This window comes from Penicillium arizonense (assembly GCF_001773325.1).
Source record: "Penicillium arizonense strain CBS 141311 chromosome Unknown PENARI_contig093, whole genome shotgun sequence".
Taxonomy (NCBI): Eukaryota; Fungi; Ascomycota; class Eurotiomycetes; order Eurotiales; family Aspergillaceae; genus Penicillium; species Penicillium arizonense.
The window spans coordinates 1124-19297 of NW_019173370.1; the positions used below are offsets into that span (position 1 = coordinate 1124).

Sequence of the window (18174 nt, forward strand, 5' to 3'; positions counted from 1 at the left end):
AGTGTATACAGGCCAAAATTTGGCACGAACGAGCACAGGTGTTCTTAGGCATTTTGGTTTTGGAATACTGGTGTGTAATGGATCGAGTCGCCCTGGGGGTGGTCGTGGGGTTTAAATATCAGTATGCGAACATTGCGCCTTGCTCAGCCAAGCGCTTCGCCTCCCGATACATTGATTGGTCACTCTGACCGCTTAGTCAGCATCGATTGATTTGAAGCTCCTAGGAGTCCTGAGGGGAGAAATGGCGGAAAGAAAGGGCAGAATCCTGGGTGGCATGGGTGGGATTAGCGCTTTCCTGGGAACTATATTGATCCGAGTTCGAGTTTGGATACCCAGATTGCGATGAGCAGCCTAATCTTACCCCCTTTCCCCCGTTTCAAGTGTGCTATTGGAGATGCGAGATCTCATTTTGTTGCCATTATGGTAAAACTAATGCATGGTCTAATAATCACCTTTGTTGAGGTCCGCAGCTTTGAGATGGCTCCCTACTGTCTATTTGCCTTGTTTGCTAGATCAACGTTCTAGAACCCCTGGAGATGGTACGGGTCTAATACAGATTAAGGTGTTATTTACGCCTGTACTGGAATCCTGCCAAGAAAGGGGTTCAGGGGAAAACTAACCGTAATAGGTATAGCGTGTTTCGGGACAGGGTTGGAGAAGAATCTCCATGTGCAAGTGGTGAAACTGATTTCGATCCATCCTGTACCTATGTCTGGCGGAAGCCCTGAAGACCATGGACCTAGTAAGGCTGGATGAACTAGAGACGATCGACCCACGACCGCTTCCGCCGTGGCGGGCCGAGCCCTTCACGGAGATTGAGATCGGGTCAGACCGAGAGTCGGCAACAGAACGGGCTAGGACCGTGCGATCCATGTCCACCATTGTGGTCTACTCTGACGCCTCGGGACGCGAAGACCACCTGGGCGCCGCTGCCGTAGCACTCGACAACAACCTGGAGGTTATCGAATCCCAACAGGTCCAGGTGGGACCGATGGACCGGTGGTCGGTTCACGTAGCAGAGCTGATAGGCATTTTCTACGCCGTCAGCACAGTGTTCAAGATCAGCAACCAGCGGCCAAGAACGGAACATAAGGGAAAAACGACCGCAACGATCCTCTGCGACAGCAGATCAGCATTGCAAGCAATCCAGAACCCAGAAAACAAATCAGGACAACGCATCATCCACGCGATCCTCCAAGCGGCCACGGAGGTTCAAGCGAAGGGAATCGCGCTCCGTCTCCAATGGATACCCGGACACTGCGACAACCCGGGAAACGACGCGGCAGATCGGCTGGCCAAGGACGCAGCAAGCCCGGGCAAGACACACCCCTTCCGCCCTTTGCTGACAAGGACGAAGGCGCTCATTCGCGATAACATCCGCGCTCAGTGGGGGCGGGAATGGAAATCATCCACCAAAGGCGGTCACCTGCGGAAAATCGATAGCACTCTACCGGCAGCCTACACCAGGAAGCTCTATGGGAACCTGCCTAGGGGCCGGGCATACTTGCTGACACAGCTACGCACGGGCCATAATTGGCTATCCACCTTCAGGAACGCCATTGGCTTCCGTGATGACGATCACTGCGTGTGCGGCGCGCAAGAAACAGTCACTCATGTCCTGGTGGACTGTCCAAAACTGCAGGAGTTGAGAAGAGAATTAAGGATGAAGGTTGGGGACGCATTTAGCAGCATATCGAGTCCGCTGGGAGGCTCCAAAGAAGGTGAGAGAGGTAAACCAGACACCGTCTCGCGAACCAAAACGGTGAATGCCGTGTTGGACTTCACTGAGGCGTCACAGCGGTTTCAAAGTCGCGCGCCATAAGGGCAGCCTAACAACGCGAGCGGCAACTAGGCCACGATAGGCCTCGACGAGGCTCTAAGTTCGTTTTCAGGAAGTGGATCACTCTACGTGTACGAACACGGATATATATAGTTGTTGTAGCCTGTATATCGCCAAAAGCGAGAGGTCAGGGTAAATGAAATCATCCATCCATCCATCCTGTACCTATGTGGATCATTGCAAACCAAGGCTGCGGGCCAACAACAGGACGAATAAGCTCCAGACGTTCGTTGTCCACGATGAGGCGAGTGGAATATCGCGCCTCCTGTTGCGCCGGGTCCGATGATTGGCGCCAAGTCTGTGCCCCAAAACACAAACACCACTGACATTTCATGCCGTTGGAGAAGCAGCCCTTGCACCCGCGAACACTCTTGTGGCGGATAACCTATTCTCGCCGAGTCAGATAAGACACTACGACGCGCTCCATCGCGTCTCCCGCCCTCCTCACTGCCTTCACACCCTGAACGGCGAAGTGCCTCAACATCTCGGCGTCTACACGAAGCAGTCTCCCAATACGACTGAACAATTCCTTGCCATATGTGGTTCGTCACGCGCCTTTGCCGTCTTGGGAACTTGTCTGGTGCGCCCAGCGTGGCTTCTTCGAAGCGACAACCGGAGAGTGCGACGAACCTGGATGCGACATGGCATATTGGTAACTGCATTGCCGAAGAGAATTGGCAGTGATCCAGTTGGTAAGCTAGTGCGATCACGATCCTAATTGAGTATCGGTCTCAACCGTACACTCGAGAGGTCCTTCGTGAACGACGTAAAGTACAACATCTCGTCCAACTGGATCAATAGTGCTGACACGGACCCACAACACGAAGACACCCTCAGATGCCCACCACTCGAATGCGAAGCGAGCGAATGTCTTGTCTGGTAGAGCTCCTATACCAATGCGATCGAATGCTCTGTTTCTTGCATATGACTACAGTAGTCTTCGAAATCATTCATACTACCAAACTCTTCTAACTTGACTCTTAAGTGTGAGCCAGAATTGCGCTAGTCCTAATATACAGACCGTGCTCACCCCGCTTTCTAGACCGCTTCCTCGAATAGCTCGTGTAATTAACGGTAAGGGTCTGGAACATGAGATATTGTAACTTACGCGAAACTACTCCACACGCTAACTCTCCTCTGTTTATTCCTTGCTTATCACTATTGCGCTATCTCAGAGGTCACATAAGCCTAACCTGAACGACATAGGCTGAATGATTCTGAATAGTTATTCTTCAAGCTTAAGCATTTCATTACAGTAAGCGTAATTGGAGTCACTATGAAACAGAGTCTGGTCAACGTTTCAAATGGTGCCCCAATGTGGTCGGTTTGAAAGAAGTTATTTTCGCCACACGCCTTGAAAACAGCTCTTTGAGGTGGTTAAATCCCTAAGGATGGTATACCGGGAAATTAAAAACGAGTTTACCTTGAATCTCTCGCTCTTTGTTTCCCCTACGGCCCTATCTCAAGCGAGCTCGTGTGTATCAGAATACATTTCCGCCAACCTTGCATTGTTCTTGTATCTTCAAGAAATTGGCCTAACTTGCAACAATCTTTTTTGTAGCATTCTTCACACATAAGTGATTTAGGACTGTATCCTTGTCATACTGATATATCCTCGGTTGAGTGTATGTGGCGAAACATCATCACTGCGCATCATAACTCGTAAATGAACGTATCATCATGTGTCAAGAAGCAGTCATCTATACCGTGTAATTGGTCGCAAGTGCGAAGAGCCTCGTGTTGGATTATTTATTCCCTCATCATGTTGAACTCCACGTTCATCCGAACCTACGAAAGACCAGGTGATCAATTACAAGTACGTTGTTGAACCATGGAGCATGTAACTGTGCTGGAGTATAAAGTGTAACACGAGAGTGATGCTCGATGTTGACGATGACAACGATCACGAGAACCTCCCTCTTCTGTACGCGCATACTGACATGGCCTGTGATACCACTCCCAAACTTGCGGTTCTGGTTGACGCTGAAAATGCGCAATACTCTATTATTGGACTGTTACTTACAGAGATCGCCAAGTATGGCACAGCTCATGTAAAGCGGGCCTATGGGGACTGGACCGATCATAGGATGGAAGCCTGGAAGAATGAGCTTCTCAATCAGTCTATCCAACCTATCCAGCAGTTTGCGTACACTCATGGAAAAAATTCAAGCGACTCAGCTATGATTATCAACGCGATGGACCTTTTGTACTCGAGCCACTTCGATGGCTTCTGCCTCATCTCTAGCGACAGTGACTTCACCCCATTAGCCACACGAGTGCGCGAGACTGGACTGAAGGTATATGGATTTGGACAGCACAAGACGCCTGAAGCTTTCGTCGCTGCGTGTGATGAATTCATTTATACCGAAGACCTTCACCCTTCAAGGCTTGTGCCGCATTCAGATAGGGCTGAGGTTCCTGAGGGCCGTAGTTCAGCTCAAGAGGCCAACAAAGGTGATAAATTTGCTATTCGGCAGCAGAACACGGCAGACACCTCCCTCGATAACCGTGGATGGGCCAGGTTGTCTGATGTGAGTGAGCATCTCTCAACACAACACCCGGACTTCAACGTCTCCACACACGGACACGCCAATCTCAGCAAGCTACTCTCTGACTCGCCTGATTTTGATATCGAACGTCGTCTTTCTCAAGCAGACAAAACCCCAGAAACATACGTACGAAAGCGGAAAATTTCTACTGGATCTGCGCAAGTCTGATTTATTTCGTCTCAGTCAATATCTATGAACTCGCCGTAGTTTGCTTTATTGACAGCCTAGTAGCAATCTAATACGTCTTGAAAAATTCCACTTAGAGTGCTAAAATAGTGCAGCGTTCTAAGAGACAAAGAAAGACGTCAGATACTTACTTTCGTTGGAGCAATAGACTGGGTCGTCATTTACTAAGGAATTCGATATGTATCGCAATAAAATGGCCATTTGCGTTCATTCATGACAAGAGGCAAAAATACAAGGACAAATAACTTATACAGTCGATAGCGAAAACGGCTTCTACCCTGATGACTGCTTTTCTTTTCTCGGGCCCCACTGCCAAGGAAGTAGCGCGTAAATTTTATTGCAAGCAGACTAGTAACGGAATAACAGCCCATCGTATTCGTTGGTATTAGAACCCAGAGTTACGGTATTAGAGTTACTCGATATTATGAAACTGTCCTTTTTGCAGGGTATGCTTGAGGCATGAACAAATCACGTGATATCGCGTCATGTAGAATAATTGGCTGCTAAAGACCCATCGCGCGGCCCTCAACTTACTGACTGCGGGACTGTTGAAAGACTCATCCATGCATTATTCATTTGTAAATAGCATCAACACGGAAACCAACGATATGATGTTTATTACCTACATCATTGCGTCCTTGTTGTTTCGACCTCAATTGAAATTTTTTATTTTTTTTTCTCTTCGATCATGATATTCTGTGTTGGCAAAAAGACGCAGATTTGTGAGGGCTTCCAATATTAGATGCTTACATCTATTCCCGATTTGGAATAGTGGTCGATCAGCTTATGGAATTCCCTGGAACCTGGAAGATCTACGTGCAAACAAGGCAAACACTGTGCTGTGCCTGCTTTCTGGGTGTCCCAACCTCATCGCCTCTCGCAGGGCTCCGTCGTCACCGATCAGATCGAAGAGAACGCTTGTATAACCTAACAACGCTGTCATCCGATGCTGCTTACTCCACGAAACTTCTTGTTTGCCTGTGCTCTCTTTTCAGCGGCCGCTTTCTCTAGGTAAGAATCAACGAGTATCAACCGAAGCGAACGACCCCCCAGAGAGCCTCTTGATGTATGATGATGTTAATTATTGGCTAAATAGCTGCACAAATATGAGCCGTAGCCCATTCAGCACTCAGAATGATCCACTGCTATTTGATTCGTATGACCAACCCGATCAATCCTCGCTCTTTGCCCCGACCCCAGAATATGCCCCGACCCCCGGATATGGCGTCTGCCAGACACCCTCCGTGATGAGTCTGATTAGCCCGGAAGACCGCCCAAATGACGACTTCTCCCCGCAGCACCGATCTCCTCAAATAAACCAGATTCAATTACTTCAGCTGGGTAAGTGGGAAGAAGGAAGATTGTACGATGAGCTTCCACCTACCTGTATTCACTATTCGATTTTGTGGAAGATAACCCTCAACAACAAAACTATTCGGAAAAATACAGAGCAAGACCTGGTGTTGGCTCCGCGGTTTTACTGGCGTCTTTTTTTAGAGCCCAAGTTAAAGGAAGTTGTGGGCAAGAAATTTGCACAGAAAAGTGTTGAATTAGATGATACAACCATCCTTGTATCGGTGAATCATCGTAATCAGCCAGACCTCACTCTCTCTTGTGACAAAACCGAAATGGACTGGCCTGCTGTGGAGAAACAGCTTCTGGTGTGGGGCGACCTTTTCCGTGCTGGGAAGAAACTAACACTGAATATGTCATTCAACTATACCGAGGGCAGTCACGTCCCAAGGGCCAGCCCAAGAAGGACAGATAAAAGAGGGACTTCATCTGCTACCCAGCTTATGTTGCTTGAGCGGCAAGCAGACATCAATGCACAAGAACAGGCCACTGGGCAACCTCCTACTTGGGACCATGTTTACAGTCTGATGCGGTGCTCTAGTGGAGCATGTGAGCTGGGACCGCACTGCTGGCGTGACCCTATAAGCAAGAAGCATATTAAGCTGACAGTACAGAATCTGAGGGCCCTTGTGAGCTACGCGGAGGAAGGTGGTGTGTTGAAAACCCACGACGACGTCCCTGAATCAATCCGTGAAAGGCTATATATACAGGAGCAGCAGCGACTTGAGAGGCAAAAGGGAGGCACTCAGTCCACCAATGGATATCCCCCTATAAACATTACCAACGTCCTTCCTGCGCAGGCTTCTCCTCTTTCTGTGCCGACTACACCGACTCCGATGCCGACTACGGGTCCAGGAAAAGCGCCTCCGGATTTTCTCGAGATCCCTGGTCTGCGGGACCTTGCTGTTGCTGAATATAGTGACTGGCAGCAATCCCAAGTGAATGATGAGAAACTAAAGGCAGAGTTTCGCAAAGCTCGCGATACTGCCCTCGAAGATGGACTGGATGTTGTGCAGATCCACAAGGATCAGGATCCGGGCTTTTTCATCAGGAATGGCATCAAAAGAGGCATTGCTCGTCGTTTTGTCGGGGACATCAATTATTGGGTCGAGCATTGTAAGTGCGGCATAGAACATAGACTATAGATAGAATGGATGAGATATATATTCGATTGTCACGGTTCTTCAATATTTCAGCCTGCATGCCGAAAATGGCCTTTCGCGCTTTTCTCTCTTGCCCCGACTACATCAACACACCATTCGAGGTAAGTATTAAAACCCTGGCCCGAGTTCTCTTCATACGTCAGCCAATGTCGTTTAATAAACGCCTTAAGCTCAGCAAAGAACTCCTCGATCGGATTTAGATCCGGGGAGTAGGGTGGCAAGTACACCAATTTGACCCCAGCTGCAGAGCAAATTTGCCGAACACCCTCCGTACGATGGAAAGAGGCATTATCCATTACAAGAACGGATTTCGGCTCTGGCCACTTCCCACAGTGATGTAGAAGTTGCCGTATAAAATCCTCAAACACAACAGCGTCGGTCGATCCCTGGAAGACTCGTGCAAGAACTACGCCATCCTGGGCATATGCGGGAAGTATCTGGTAACGCTGCCCGCGGTGAAATTGAGAAATCTGGACAGGTGTCACTCCTAGTGGGGACCACCCGGTCCGTCTGAAACCCGCTCGTTTATCACAGCCTGACTCATCCACGTATACCAGGAGGTAGGATCGGAAAGACGAGATGGTGTGAAGATAGAAGTCCCGAAGTTCCGTATTCTGTCCTCGCGCTATCCGCCTTGCGGCTTTCTTAGACCATCCAACCGATGCGAGTGCTCTGCCAATGCTATATATAGTCACTAGGACGCGAAACTCATCCCACAAGAAGACCACCATCTCATCTTGGTTGATCTGGCTTTTCGAGGAGGCGCTCACAGAGAGCTTCAAGCATCGGTGGGGTGATCGTCCGTCGTCGTCCAATACCGTTTGGAGGGGCCTTGACACTTCCAAAGCATCGTAGGTTCGAGCGGGCAGTGCTGATTGATCGTGGGGTACAATGGGCAGCTTTGGCGATTTCTGCGTTAGTATACGATTGAGAGTCTTGTATCATGTCACGAATGAGCTCGAGTCGCCATGGTTCAAGTGTTGGTGCCATATCTAACCGGCGGTGCTGCAGCCACCACCATTGCTGACGGGTTCTGTCTGTCGTGCCACGTCAGTCACGGACCACATTGTCACGTGCGGCTCTCCAAGCTACAGGCTGGTCGCTTTCTCCAATAGCATTCGCTCTATTGCCGCCCTGTGCTCCTCCCTCAGCCTGGGCGAGCCTCTACTGCTGGCGGCGGGGCTGCTGCTGTCTGCCTTGCAATGGGGCTCTTCTCTCCCTGTAATCCAGTAGATGACTCGTCAACCTGTGTCGCTAATTAACTTTCCCTGATATTCTCGTCGATGCACTATTCCTCTCGCGAAACCACGCTAGACCTTCTCCATGGCCTATCCTCCGCGAGATGCCTTCCAAATTGGCTGGATTTGTGCTCTTCCGATCGAGGCTGCAGCCGCCGCCGAAATGCTAGATGAGCACTTTGGGATTCTCGAGGAGCAAGATGCAGCGGATTCGAATACCTACACGTTAGGCCGAATCGGTAAACATTTTGTCGTGATCGCCTGCCTCCCTGGAGGCCAGTACGGAACCACCTCTGCTACTACGGTCGCAAACAACATGCTTCGCACCTTCTCCAAGTCACTTCGAATCGGACTGATGGTCGGTATTGGGGGTGGAATTCCTTCAGCTGCTCATGATATCCGCCTCGGCGATGTCGTGATTAGCTGTCCCCAAGGCACTTGCGGTGGGGTGATTCAATATGATATGGGCAAGATTATCGCAGATGGCGAATTCGAACGAACTGGCTCGTTGAACAGTCCGCCGAGGGCACTATTAACCGCAGTTGGCACGATGAGAGCTGCCGGGCTGAGAGATGACCCCCGCTACCCGGAATATCTCCAAAACGCGATCGGAAGAACCGCTCGAACTCGGAAAAATTTTGGCCGGCCTACTGCACAGTCTGATCGACTCTTTCAGGTGAACCATGATCATCCTACTAGTGCGAGCAGCTGTGATGGATGTCCAGCGGAATGGGAACAGACCAGAGGTGAACGCGAGGACAATGATCCACAGCCCCATTACGGTATCATTGCTTCTGGTAATAAGGTCATCAAGCACGGGCGATCAAGAGACCAGCTTCGTTCGGATACTGGGGCATTGTGCTTCGAGATGGAGGCGGCTGGTCTTATGCTAGACTTTCCCTGCGTTGTCATCCGCGGTGTTTGTGATTATACCGACTCGCACAAGAACAAGGAATGGCAGGGATATGCAGCCCTAGCAGCCGCAGCATATACAAAAGAGCTGCTGGGCTATGTCCCTGTTGGCCATATTTCACAGGAGAGCTTGGTAGTAGATATATGCAGTAAGTGAAATCAATACAAGCTTAGCTAGTCCTGGATTAATGATCACTTGCTTATAAAGCTCTATGTAGACGGGTTGAAGGCCGAAATAGAAGGCACAAACCAACGCCTGGACCAAGCATATAGTCAACAAGAACGACATCATCGTGAGAAGGTTGCGGTTGCTTTGACGGATCAGCAAAACCGTTGTCTTCAAACATTCAAGATATCAACTTATGAGGAGCAAAAGAACATCAATCCGAGAAAAGTGGAAGGAACCTGCCTATGGGCTTTACAGAGCGCCGAATATATCCGTTGGTCGGAGAGCAGCTGTAACGATCTTCTCTGGGTGTCTGCCGACCCAGGCTGTGGGAAGTCTGTACTTTCCCGATCGATAATCGAAGACTGCTTCGAAATTTCTTGTCCAGAAGTGACAATCTGTTACTTCTTTTTCAAAGACAATGATGAACAGAATCACCTTGCTTTAGCGCTTTGCTCGGTACTCCATCAGCTTTTTAGCCAGCGGCCTCAGCTCTTGCGTCATGCCATACCGTCTTGGGGAAAAAATGGGAAGAAGCTCCAACAAGAGGTTGACGAACAGTGGAGAATTTTTACAAGCGCCGTTTTAGCTGATGAATTATGCAAGACGATCTGCATATTCGATGCGCTTGATGAATGCCGTGAGATTGACCAGAACCGATTGATTGAGAAGCTCCAGTTGTTTCACCGCCTATCACGTCCGGGGACACAGGATAACTGGTTAAAATTCCTAGTCACTAGTCGCCCTTATGACGATATCCAGAATAGTTTTCGAGCAATTACGGACTCTTTCCCACATCTTCATCTGGAAGGGGAGAAAGAAAATGATCAGATCCACCAAGAAATCGATTTTGTCGTGAAGATACGAGTAAAGGAGCTCGTTGAAAGAGCGGCGTTGTCACGGGACACAGAGAAGCGACTGGAGCAACAGCTTCTGCAAATGGAGCACCGTACGTATCTCTGGCTACATTTAGCCATGGACGATATTCAATCTACACTCGAGGACAGCCTTCGCCCGGCTGAGGAGTCAATCGAAGTGATACCTCAATCAGTAGATGAGGCATACGAAAAGATTCTTAGTCGAGTGCCCTCCCGCCAAGTGGACATTGCGAGGAAGATCTTACAAATTATCGTCGCAGCACGGCGCCCTTTAACAACGGCGGAAATGGCCATGGCGCTCGGTATTGCCACCTCCCCACAAGCCCAAACTGCAGCAAAGGCCGGACTTGAATCATCCCAGATCGACAAAAAGCTCCGTCGATTATGTGGCCTTTTTGTTTTCATCAATAACTCCAAGATCTACTTGATTCATCAGACAGCAAGAGAATTCCTGGTGAAGAAGAGTAGTTCCAATAGTGTCAACTACTTATACTCGTGGACCTTGACTGACACCGAGGATCAAATGGCTGTTATCTGTTTACGATACCTATTGATGGAAGATCTGGATCAAGATCATGATGATCCATGCTCAAACATTCGAAGCTTTCTAGATTATTCAGCATTGTATTGGCCGGACCACAAACGGGAGATGAGTCTGACCCAAGACCAAGAAGTAACCAGTCAAGTTCGGCAAATGTACGATATGAGGAGGAAAGGATTTTCATTGTGGTTCCCTATATTTTGAAAGGCTATCGAGACTTATAGAGATCCGCCGTCAATGACTGCGTTACATCTGGCATCATTTAACGGACATGAGCGGGAGGTTGAATTTCTACTGTCTCTTGATGGAAAACATATCAACTCGACCGATGGTACCCGAGCCTACCCTATCATCTCGGCCTCACGGAATGGTTATGAGAAGGTCGTACAGTTGCTGCTAGAAAAAGGAGCCGAGATCAACGCCCAAGGTGGACGCTATGGGAATGCTCTTCAAGCTGCCTCTTCCAGAGGACACGATAAGATTGTCGAGTTGCTGCTAGAAAATGGAGCCGAGGTCAACGCCCAAGATGAAGAGAATGGAAATGCTCTCCAAGATGCCTCTTATGGAGGGCACGACAGGGCCGTGGAGTTGCTGCTAGAGAACGGAGCCGAGGTCAACGCCCAAGGCGGACACTTCGGAAATGCTCTCCAAGCTGCCTCTCATGGAGGGCACGATAAGATCGTGGAGTTGCTGCTAGAGAAAGGAGCCGAGGTCAACGCCCAAGGTGGAGAGTATGGAAATGCTCTTCAAGCTGTGTGTTCTGAAGGGCACGATAAGATCGTGGAGTTGCTGCTAGAGAAAGGAGCCGAGGTCAACGCCCAAGGTGGACACTTCGGAAATGCTCTCCAAGCTGCCTCTTATAGAGGGCACGATAAGATTGTGCAGTTGCTGCTAGAGAAAGGAGCCGAGGTCAACTCCCAAGGTGGAGACTATGGAAATGCTCTTCAAGCTGCCTCTCGTGGAGGGCACGATAGGGTCGTGCCGTTGCTGTTAGAGAAAGGAGCCGAGGTCAACGCCCAAGGCGGACGCTATGGGAATGCTCTTCAAGCTGCCTCTTCCAGAGGACACGATAGGATTGTCGAGTTGCTGCTAGAGAAAGGAGCCGAGGCCAACGCCCAAGGTGAAATGTCTGGAAATGCTCTCCAAGCTGTGGCGTATGTACGCTAGCTGGGCTGGCAGAAGGCCTGAAGAGGCAGGTGGTACTGTTTGGAAGGAGCTGTGTGCAGGAAGTAAACAAGCAAGACCAGGTCTTCCTCTCTTCTCCCCATCTTAGTGTCTTGAATGAATGGACTTCTTTATTGAACCTGCCGCCTCACACAAGCTTCGTCTTATGGAGGGCACGATAGGATTGTGGAAATCGTCTAGTACGTCTGGTTCCCAAATCAGTTAAACCCCTCCCTCTCCCTCATAAGATCAAAGGCCCCATAGATCTCTGGAATCTGTAGCTCCAGTAGCTACTGTTATACGGTACAGGGACAAATCAGCTTGATGCCTTCCTGTTGTCTATCTATCACTATTTGTCTGACTGGACATGTATACAGAAATAACTGGCTGTAAATGAGCGGGATAAGGAGCTTCCTTCACATAATTTCTTAGCCATTCTGCCTATTGACGAACCAGATCTCTCTTGCTCTTGCACCTACACTGGGGATTCTGACAAGCTGTAATAGGAACAAAGTCGTTTTGTAAGGCACTTGTATTGTACTGTATTTGTATCGTCATATTCGTGAGCTGTATCTATTTTTGTAATAGTAGTGGAGTAAAAGCCATGCACCAGTCCCTTGGCAGCGGGGCCCGAGAAAAGAAAAACAGTCATCAGGGTAGAAGCTGTTTTCGCTATCGACTGTATATGGGGGACTGTAAACAAGGGGCTGTACCATCAAGGTACCATCAGACACCAGTTTCGGGAAGTACTGTAGACTGATCACTACTGTATCACACGGGTCAGCTACTGTATCCTGTGGAAATCGACTGTACCAGGTCAGAACGACTGTACTCTTGGGAGCGGCGGGAATACGAGACAACCAATCGAATCGACCTGAAGGCGATATAAAATTGTTGTTGTGTACCGAGAGGGAAGGAATGGCGGACCCACATGCGGGTGCTCCCGAGCCTTCTCGCACAACCACGCGAGGAACGGCAGTGACTGACGCGCCGGAAAACCTTGATTCGACTACTGCGCCACGGACCAGAAGACAGGCTCGCCTCAGCGATGGCTACTCTAACGCAGCTCGCTCAATTACCGAGACTACAAGCTCCGTAGACAGCAGCGGACGCGTCACGACTCGGGACATCTGGCGAATGATTGATGGCTTGAAAGAAACGATCGCCTACCAAACCGAGCTCATCCAATCCACCAAAGACGAGTTGTTTGAAGTAAAGCACGACCAGAACATCCTCCAAACGCAGAATGAGAAACTCCATGAGGAAGTTCGAGCCCTGCGGGCGCAAATTGATGCGCTCCCGGCCACACCCGTGGCAAAATCGTGGGCCGCAGTGGCAGCGAGCCACCCGCCTCTTCAACCAAAACACCAACGCACAGACAAAGATCGGAACTGCGTCCGAATTAGCACTCAGCGGTCCTTTGTGGATCCGAGAGACAACGACAAGAGCGACCAAAACACCTTTGGGCGATATCTCCCAACGGAGACCGTAAACACTTATATCCGTACGGCGCTATCGAACGCACCGTCCACACAAGACGCCCAAGTAGCCGGGGTTGGCACCACCAAAACTGGATATGTCATCCGGTTTAAGGATACAGAGTCGGCGGAAGCGGCCCGCAACAACACAGAATGGCTGAACGAGCTAGGAAACAACACGAAACTAGTCAAGGCGCGGTTCGGTGTCGTGGTACACCGGACCCCGACTGAGGACTTTGACCTCGAAAACGCCAACTCACAGGCGATCGAGAAAATCATGAAAGAAAATGACCTAAACGAGCTAGGACTCCGGATCGAGGAGGTGGCATGGCTTAAGAAGAGAGACAAGGTGCTAGGGAAGTTCGCATCCCTCGGCATCTGGTTCGACACCACGGAAGGGGCCAATCTTTTGCTAGACAAGGGCTTCCTCGTTGGCCGGAGATTCATCGGCAGTGTGGAACGCTGCGAACTAAAAAGAAAGAGATGCTTCCGGTGCCAACGATTTGGGCACTTCGCATGGTCATGCAAGGAAACACCTCGATGTGGACATTGCGCTGGCCAACATGAACGGGAACGGTGCCCCCCGGGGGTGAGAGCCCGATGCCTCGACTGTGGTGGTGAACACCCAACTAGTGATCGCCAGTGCCTAACGCCGGCAACCTCTAACTCCCAATGTTAGAGACAAACCTACGCGTATTACAGCTAAACATCATGAAATCGGGACCGAGGATGGAAGCGCTTATCAACGACCACCAGAGTCAGGATCTGGATGTACTCCTAATCCAAGAACCATCGATCACCGCCTATCAAACACACGTCAACCACAGCGCCTGGCGGCTATACCGGCCGACCACCGAGACTGAGGCAGGTCGGTTTCGCAGTCTGATCTATGTCAACCGAAATGTCTCAACCTCTTCCCATCGACAGATCGCCTGCGACCACCCGGACGTCACAGCTATCAAAATTTGGTCAACCGACTCTCAGTTTCTTATCTTCTCAGTTTACCTCGCATGCGTACCGCTATTCACGCCGAACGAGACGTCGGCAGAACTAGCACTCACGGCAATCCAGAACACACTTATAGCCAACACCCAAGACGACCAAAGGACAAGAAGCGTCGTCTTGTCAGGTGATTTCAACCGCCATCACCCGATATGGGGCGGAAACCATATCCAACCGCGATTCATTGAAGACGCAAGCGAATTAATCAACTTCTTTCAAGCGCACTGCCTACATAGCTGTCTTCCACGGGGAACAGCGACTTTCTGGCCCTTTAACGACCCAGGGAAGAGCACCACTATCGACCAGACGGTAACGAACCGCCCAGACCTGCTCGTCAAATGCCATCTCTACCACGAAAACTACGGGTCAGACCACCGCGCAACGTACTCTGAATGGAATTTAAGATCTCAGCGCCAGCCCGCCGCTAAGGCAAAGAAAGCCTACGACCGTGCAGACTGGTGTAAGATTGCCGAAGACGTACGCCGACAATTGGGCCCATGGAAGGAGGTGAAAACGAGACCGGCGCTAGATGAGACAGTCGACAAGCTCACAGAGGCGACGGCCAGGGCGGTGGATAGACACACTCCCGACCTACGACCAACACCATACTCCAAACGCTGGTTCACCCCAGCCCTCAAAATACAGCAGACCGAGGTCAATCAACTACGCCGGACGTGGCAAGAAAGTTGTGCGGAACGCGGGCGACACGACGCCCGCTCCATAACCCTCTTTCAAGGGATGCAGCACAAACGACGATCATGGACCCGCACTATTGAGAAGGTGAAGGCGTCACATTGGAAACAGTTCCTCGACGAAGCCGGGGAAGGGAAGCTATGGAAAGCAGCCACCTATATGAAACCACGAGAAGCCTGGGGATGTGTGCCGGCATTGCACGTCGGTACCAACGAGCTTATAGAAAACGAGGACAAAGCGCAGGCCTTCCTAGACGCTTTCTTCCCGCAGATGGACGAACCCCACGAGGACTTGCCCGCCCAAGCACCTCTAGCACTTCCGTGGCAACCTATCACTGAGCTTGAGATTCAACGATCTCTCAAAGCCGCAAAAGGATCTACCGCACCTGGTGAAGACGGCCTGCCGACGCTGGTATGGAAACAGCTGTGGAGACACCTCAAGGTCTACATCACAGGGATCTTCACCGCGTCAGTCAATCTAGGATACCACCCGAAGCGATGGCGAAGCGCGAAGATTGTGGTGCTGCGGAAACCCAAGAAACCTGACTATTCAGTACCTGGGGCCTATCGCCCGATCTCGCTGCTTAACACTCTAGGCAAACTCCTTGAAGCGGTGATGGCGCGACGACTGTCGTACCTCGCTGAAAAGCACGGCCTGCTACCGGACACCCAGTTTGGAGGACGACCAGGCAGAACGACTGAACAGGCCCTGTTGGTCCTCTCTAATGCGATTGACCGGGCGTGGTATAAACACAAAGTGATTACGCTAGTGGCCTTTGACTTGAAAGGTGCCTTTAATGGAGTCAACAAAGTGAGCCTAGACGCTTGCCTCCGGGCAAGGAGAGTCCCAACCGTGGCGAGAAAATGGATTGTGAGCTTTATGAGCGACCGCCACGCCAGCATAGGATTTGATGACTTCCGCACCGAGGCCACACCACTAGCGAACGCGGGACTTGCACAGGGCTCGCCGCTCTCCCCTATCCTGTTCACATTCTTCAACTCCGACCTGGTCGACCAACCCGTCGACTCTCACGGCGGTGCATCCGCCTTTATCGATGACTACTTTCGCTGGCGTGCGGGACGCACAGCCGAAGAGAACCTAGCCAAGATTCAATCGGAAGATATTCCCCGCATTGAGGCATGGGCCCGTCGAACTGGGTCTTGCTTTGCAGCCGAGAAAACCGAACTGATCCATATCACCAGGAAAAGACGCGAACAGCTTCAGGGGCAAGTGGTTATGAACGGGAAGACAATCGAACCGTCGCCCACTGCCAAGCTTCTAGGGGTGGTGTTCGACCAGGAGCTTCGCTGGAAAGAACACGTCCAGCAAGCAATCAAACGCGCAATCAAAGTCAGTATTGCTCTGGGCGGGCTGCGGCATCTACGCCCAGAACAGATGCGACAGCTCTACCAAGCCTGTGTAACGCCGGTCATGGACTACGCGTCGACGGTCTGGCACGACCCGTTGCGAGACAAGACTCACCTACGACACTTGAACACAGTCCAGAGAACCGTATTAATCCGGATCCTATCAGCTTTCAGGACAGTGGCCACCACGGCTCTGGAAGTAGAAGCACATATTTTGCCAACGCACCTCCGCCTCCGCCACCGAGCGCAGAACACCATTGCAAGCCTTCACACTCTGCCGCGCGATCATCCTATTTGGGATACACTACGGCGAGCCCAGAAACGTAGGAACAATGTCGGGTCGTACGCTCGTTTCCCACTGGCGGAAGCCCTGAAGACCATGAACCTAGAAAGACTAGATGAACTAGAGACGATCGACCCACGACCGCTGCCACCGTGGCGAGTCGAGTCCTTCACGGAGATCGAGATCGGGTTAGACCGAGAGACGGCAAGAGAACGGGCAGAGACCATAGGGTCCGCATCGACCATCGTGGTCTACTCTGATGCCTCGGGACGTGAAGGCCACCTAGGCGCCGCTGCTGTAGCACTCGACAAGGACCTACAGGCTGTCGAATCCAAACAGGTCCAAGTAGGACCGATGGACCAGTGGTCGGTTCACGTAGCAGAGCTGATAGGCATTTTCTACGCTATCAGTACAGTGTTCAAGATCAGCCATCAGCGACCAAGCACGGAACACAATGGAACAACAACGGCAACGATCCTCTGCGACAGCACGTCAGCCTTACAGGCGATCGAAAACCCAGGAAACAGGTCAGGACAACGCATCATCCACGCGATCCTCCAGGCGGCCGCAGAGGTTCAAGCAAAGGGAATCGCGCTCCGCCTCCAATGGATACCCGGACACTGCGACGATCCAGGGAACGACGCAGCAGATCGGTTGGCCAAAGACGCGGCAAGCCCGGGCAAAACACACCCCTTCCGCCCTTTACTGACAAGGAAGAGAGCGCTTATCCGGGACAAGATCCGCGCTCAATGGGAGCGGGAATGGAAAGCATCAACCAATGGCGGTCACTTGCGAAAAATCGATAGCACTCTACCGGCGACCTACACCAGGAAGCTGTATGGGAATTTGCCCAGGGGCCGGGCGTACCTGTTGACACAGCTACGCACGGGCCACAATTGGCTATCCACCTATGCCAAGACCTTCGGCTTCCGCGACAATGATCAGTGCGTGTGCGGCGCGCAAGAAACAGTCACCCACGTGCTGGTGGACTGCCCAAATTTGAGGGAAATCCGAAGGGAGCTAAGACGTGAAGCTGGGGACGCGTTCAACGACGTGTCGAGTCTGCTGGGAGGCTCAACCGAAGGTAGGAGAGGTAAGCCAGACATCGTGTCGCGGGCTAGGACGGTCAAAGCCGTACTAGACTTCGCTGAGGCGTCACAAAGGTTCAAAAGTCGCGCGCCATGAGGGCAGCCTAATAACTTAAACGGCACCTGGGCCACGATAGGCCTTGACGAGGCTCCAAGTTCGTTTTCAGGAAGTGGGACATTACACGTGTACATACAAGGATATATATAGTTGTTGTATCCTGTATATCGCCAAAAGCGAGAGGTCAGGGTAAATGATATCATCCATCCATCCAT

The 18174-nt window shown here is 50.9% G+C and overlaps 6 protein-coding genes across 6 annotated transcripts; 5 read left to right on the forward strand and 1 right to left on the reverse strand.

Moving 5' to 3' along the window:
- Positions 1-733: 733 nt before the first annotated feature.
- Positions 734-1822, forward strand: PENARI_c093G00327 (ribonuclease H family protein; the record flags this gene model as incomplete). Its single annotated transcript, XM_022637782.1, has 1 exon — positions 734-1822. One exon carries the CDS (start codon positions 734-736, stop codon positions 1820-1822), a length of 1089 nt encoding a protein of 362 aa, XP_022482359.1.
- Positions 1823-3602: 1780 nt separating this feature from the next.
- PENARI_c093G07447 (NYN domain-containing protein) lies at positions 3603-4557 on the forward strand (the record flags this gene model as incomplete). Its single annotated transcript, XM_022637785.1, has 2 exons — positions 3603-3656; positions 3703-4557. The coding sequence occupies 2 exons, from the start codon at positions 3603-3605 to the stop codon at positions 4555-4557; spliced, it is 909 nt and encodes a 302-aa protein (XP_022482362.1).
- Positions 4558-5681: 1124 nt separating this feature from the next.
- PENARI_c093G12216 (uncharacterized protein) lies at positions 5682-7073 on the forward strand (the record flags this gene model as incomplete). The annotated part of the gene is made up of 2 exons (XM_022637787.1): positions 5682-5916; positions 6073-7073. The coding sequence occupies 2 exons, from the start codon at positions 5682-5684 to the stop codon at positions 7071-7073; spliced, it is 1236 nt and encodes a 411-aa protein (XP_022482361.1).
- A 750-nt stretch (positions 7074-7823) lies between these two features.
- On the reverse strand, positions 7824-8158 carry PENARI_c093G01652 (uncharacterized protein; the record flags this gene model as incomplete). Its single annotated transcript, XM_022637783.1, has 2 exons — positions 7824-8002; positions 8089-8158. The coding sequence occupies 2 exons, from the start codon at positions 8156-8158 to the stop codon at positions 7824-7826; spliced, it is 249 nt and encodes an 82-aa protein (XP_022482360.1).
- A 256-nt stretch (positions 8159-8414) lies between these two features.
- On the forward strand, positions 8415-11993 carry PENARI_c093G03713 (uncharacterized protein; the record flags this gene model as incomplete). The annotated part of the gene is made up of 3 exons (XM_022637784.1): positions 8415-9390; positions 9460-10981; positions 11051-11993. The coding sequence occupies 3 exons, from the start codon at positions 8415-8417 to the stop codon at positions 11991-11993; spliced, it is 3441 nt and encodes a 1146-aa protein (XP_022482358.1).
- A 915-nt stretch (positions 11994-12908) lies between these two features.
- Positions 12909-17896, forward strand: PENARI_c093G11063 (uncharacterized protein; the record flags this gene model as incomplete). Its single annotated transcript, XM_022637786.1, has 2 exons — positions 12909-13920; positions 14148-17896. Coding segments are annotated over 2 exons (4761 nt in total), but the record flags the coding sequence as incomplete, so codon positions are not given.
- Positions 17897-18174: the final 278 nt, after the last annotated feature.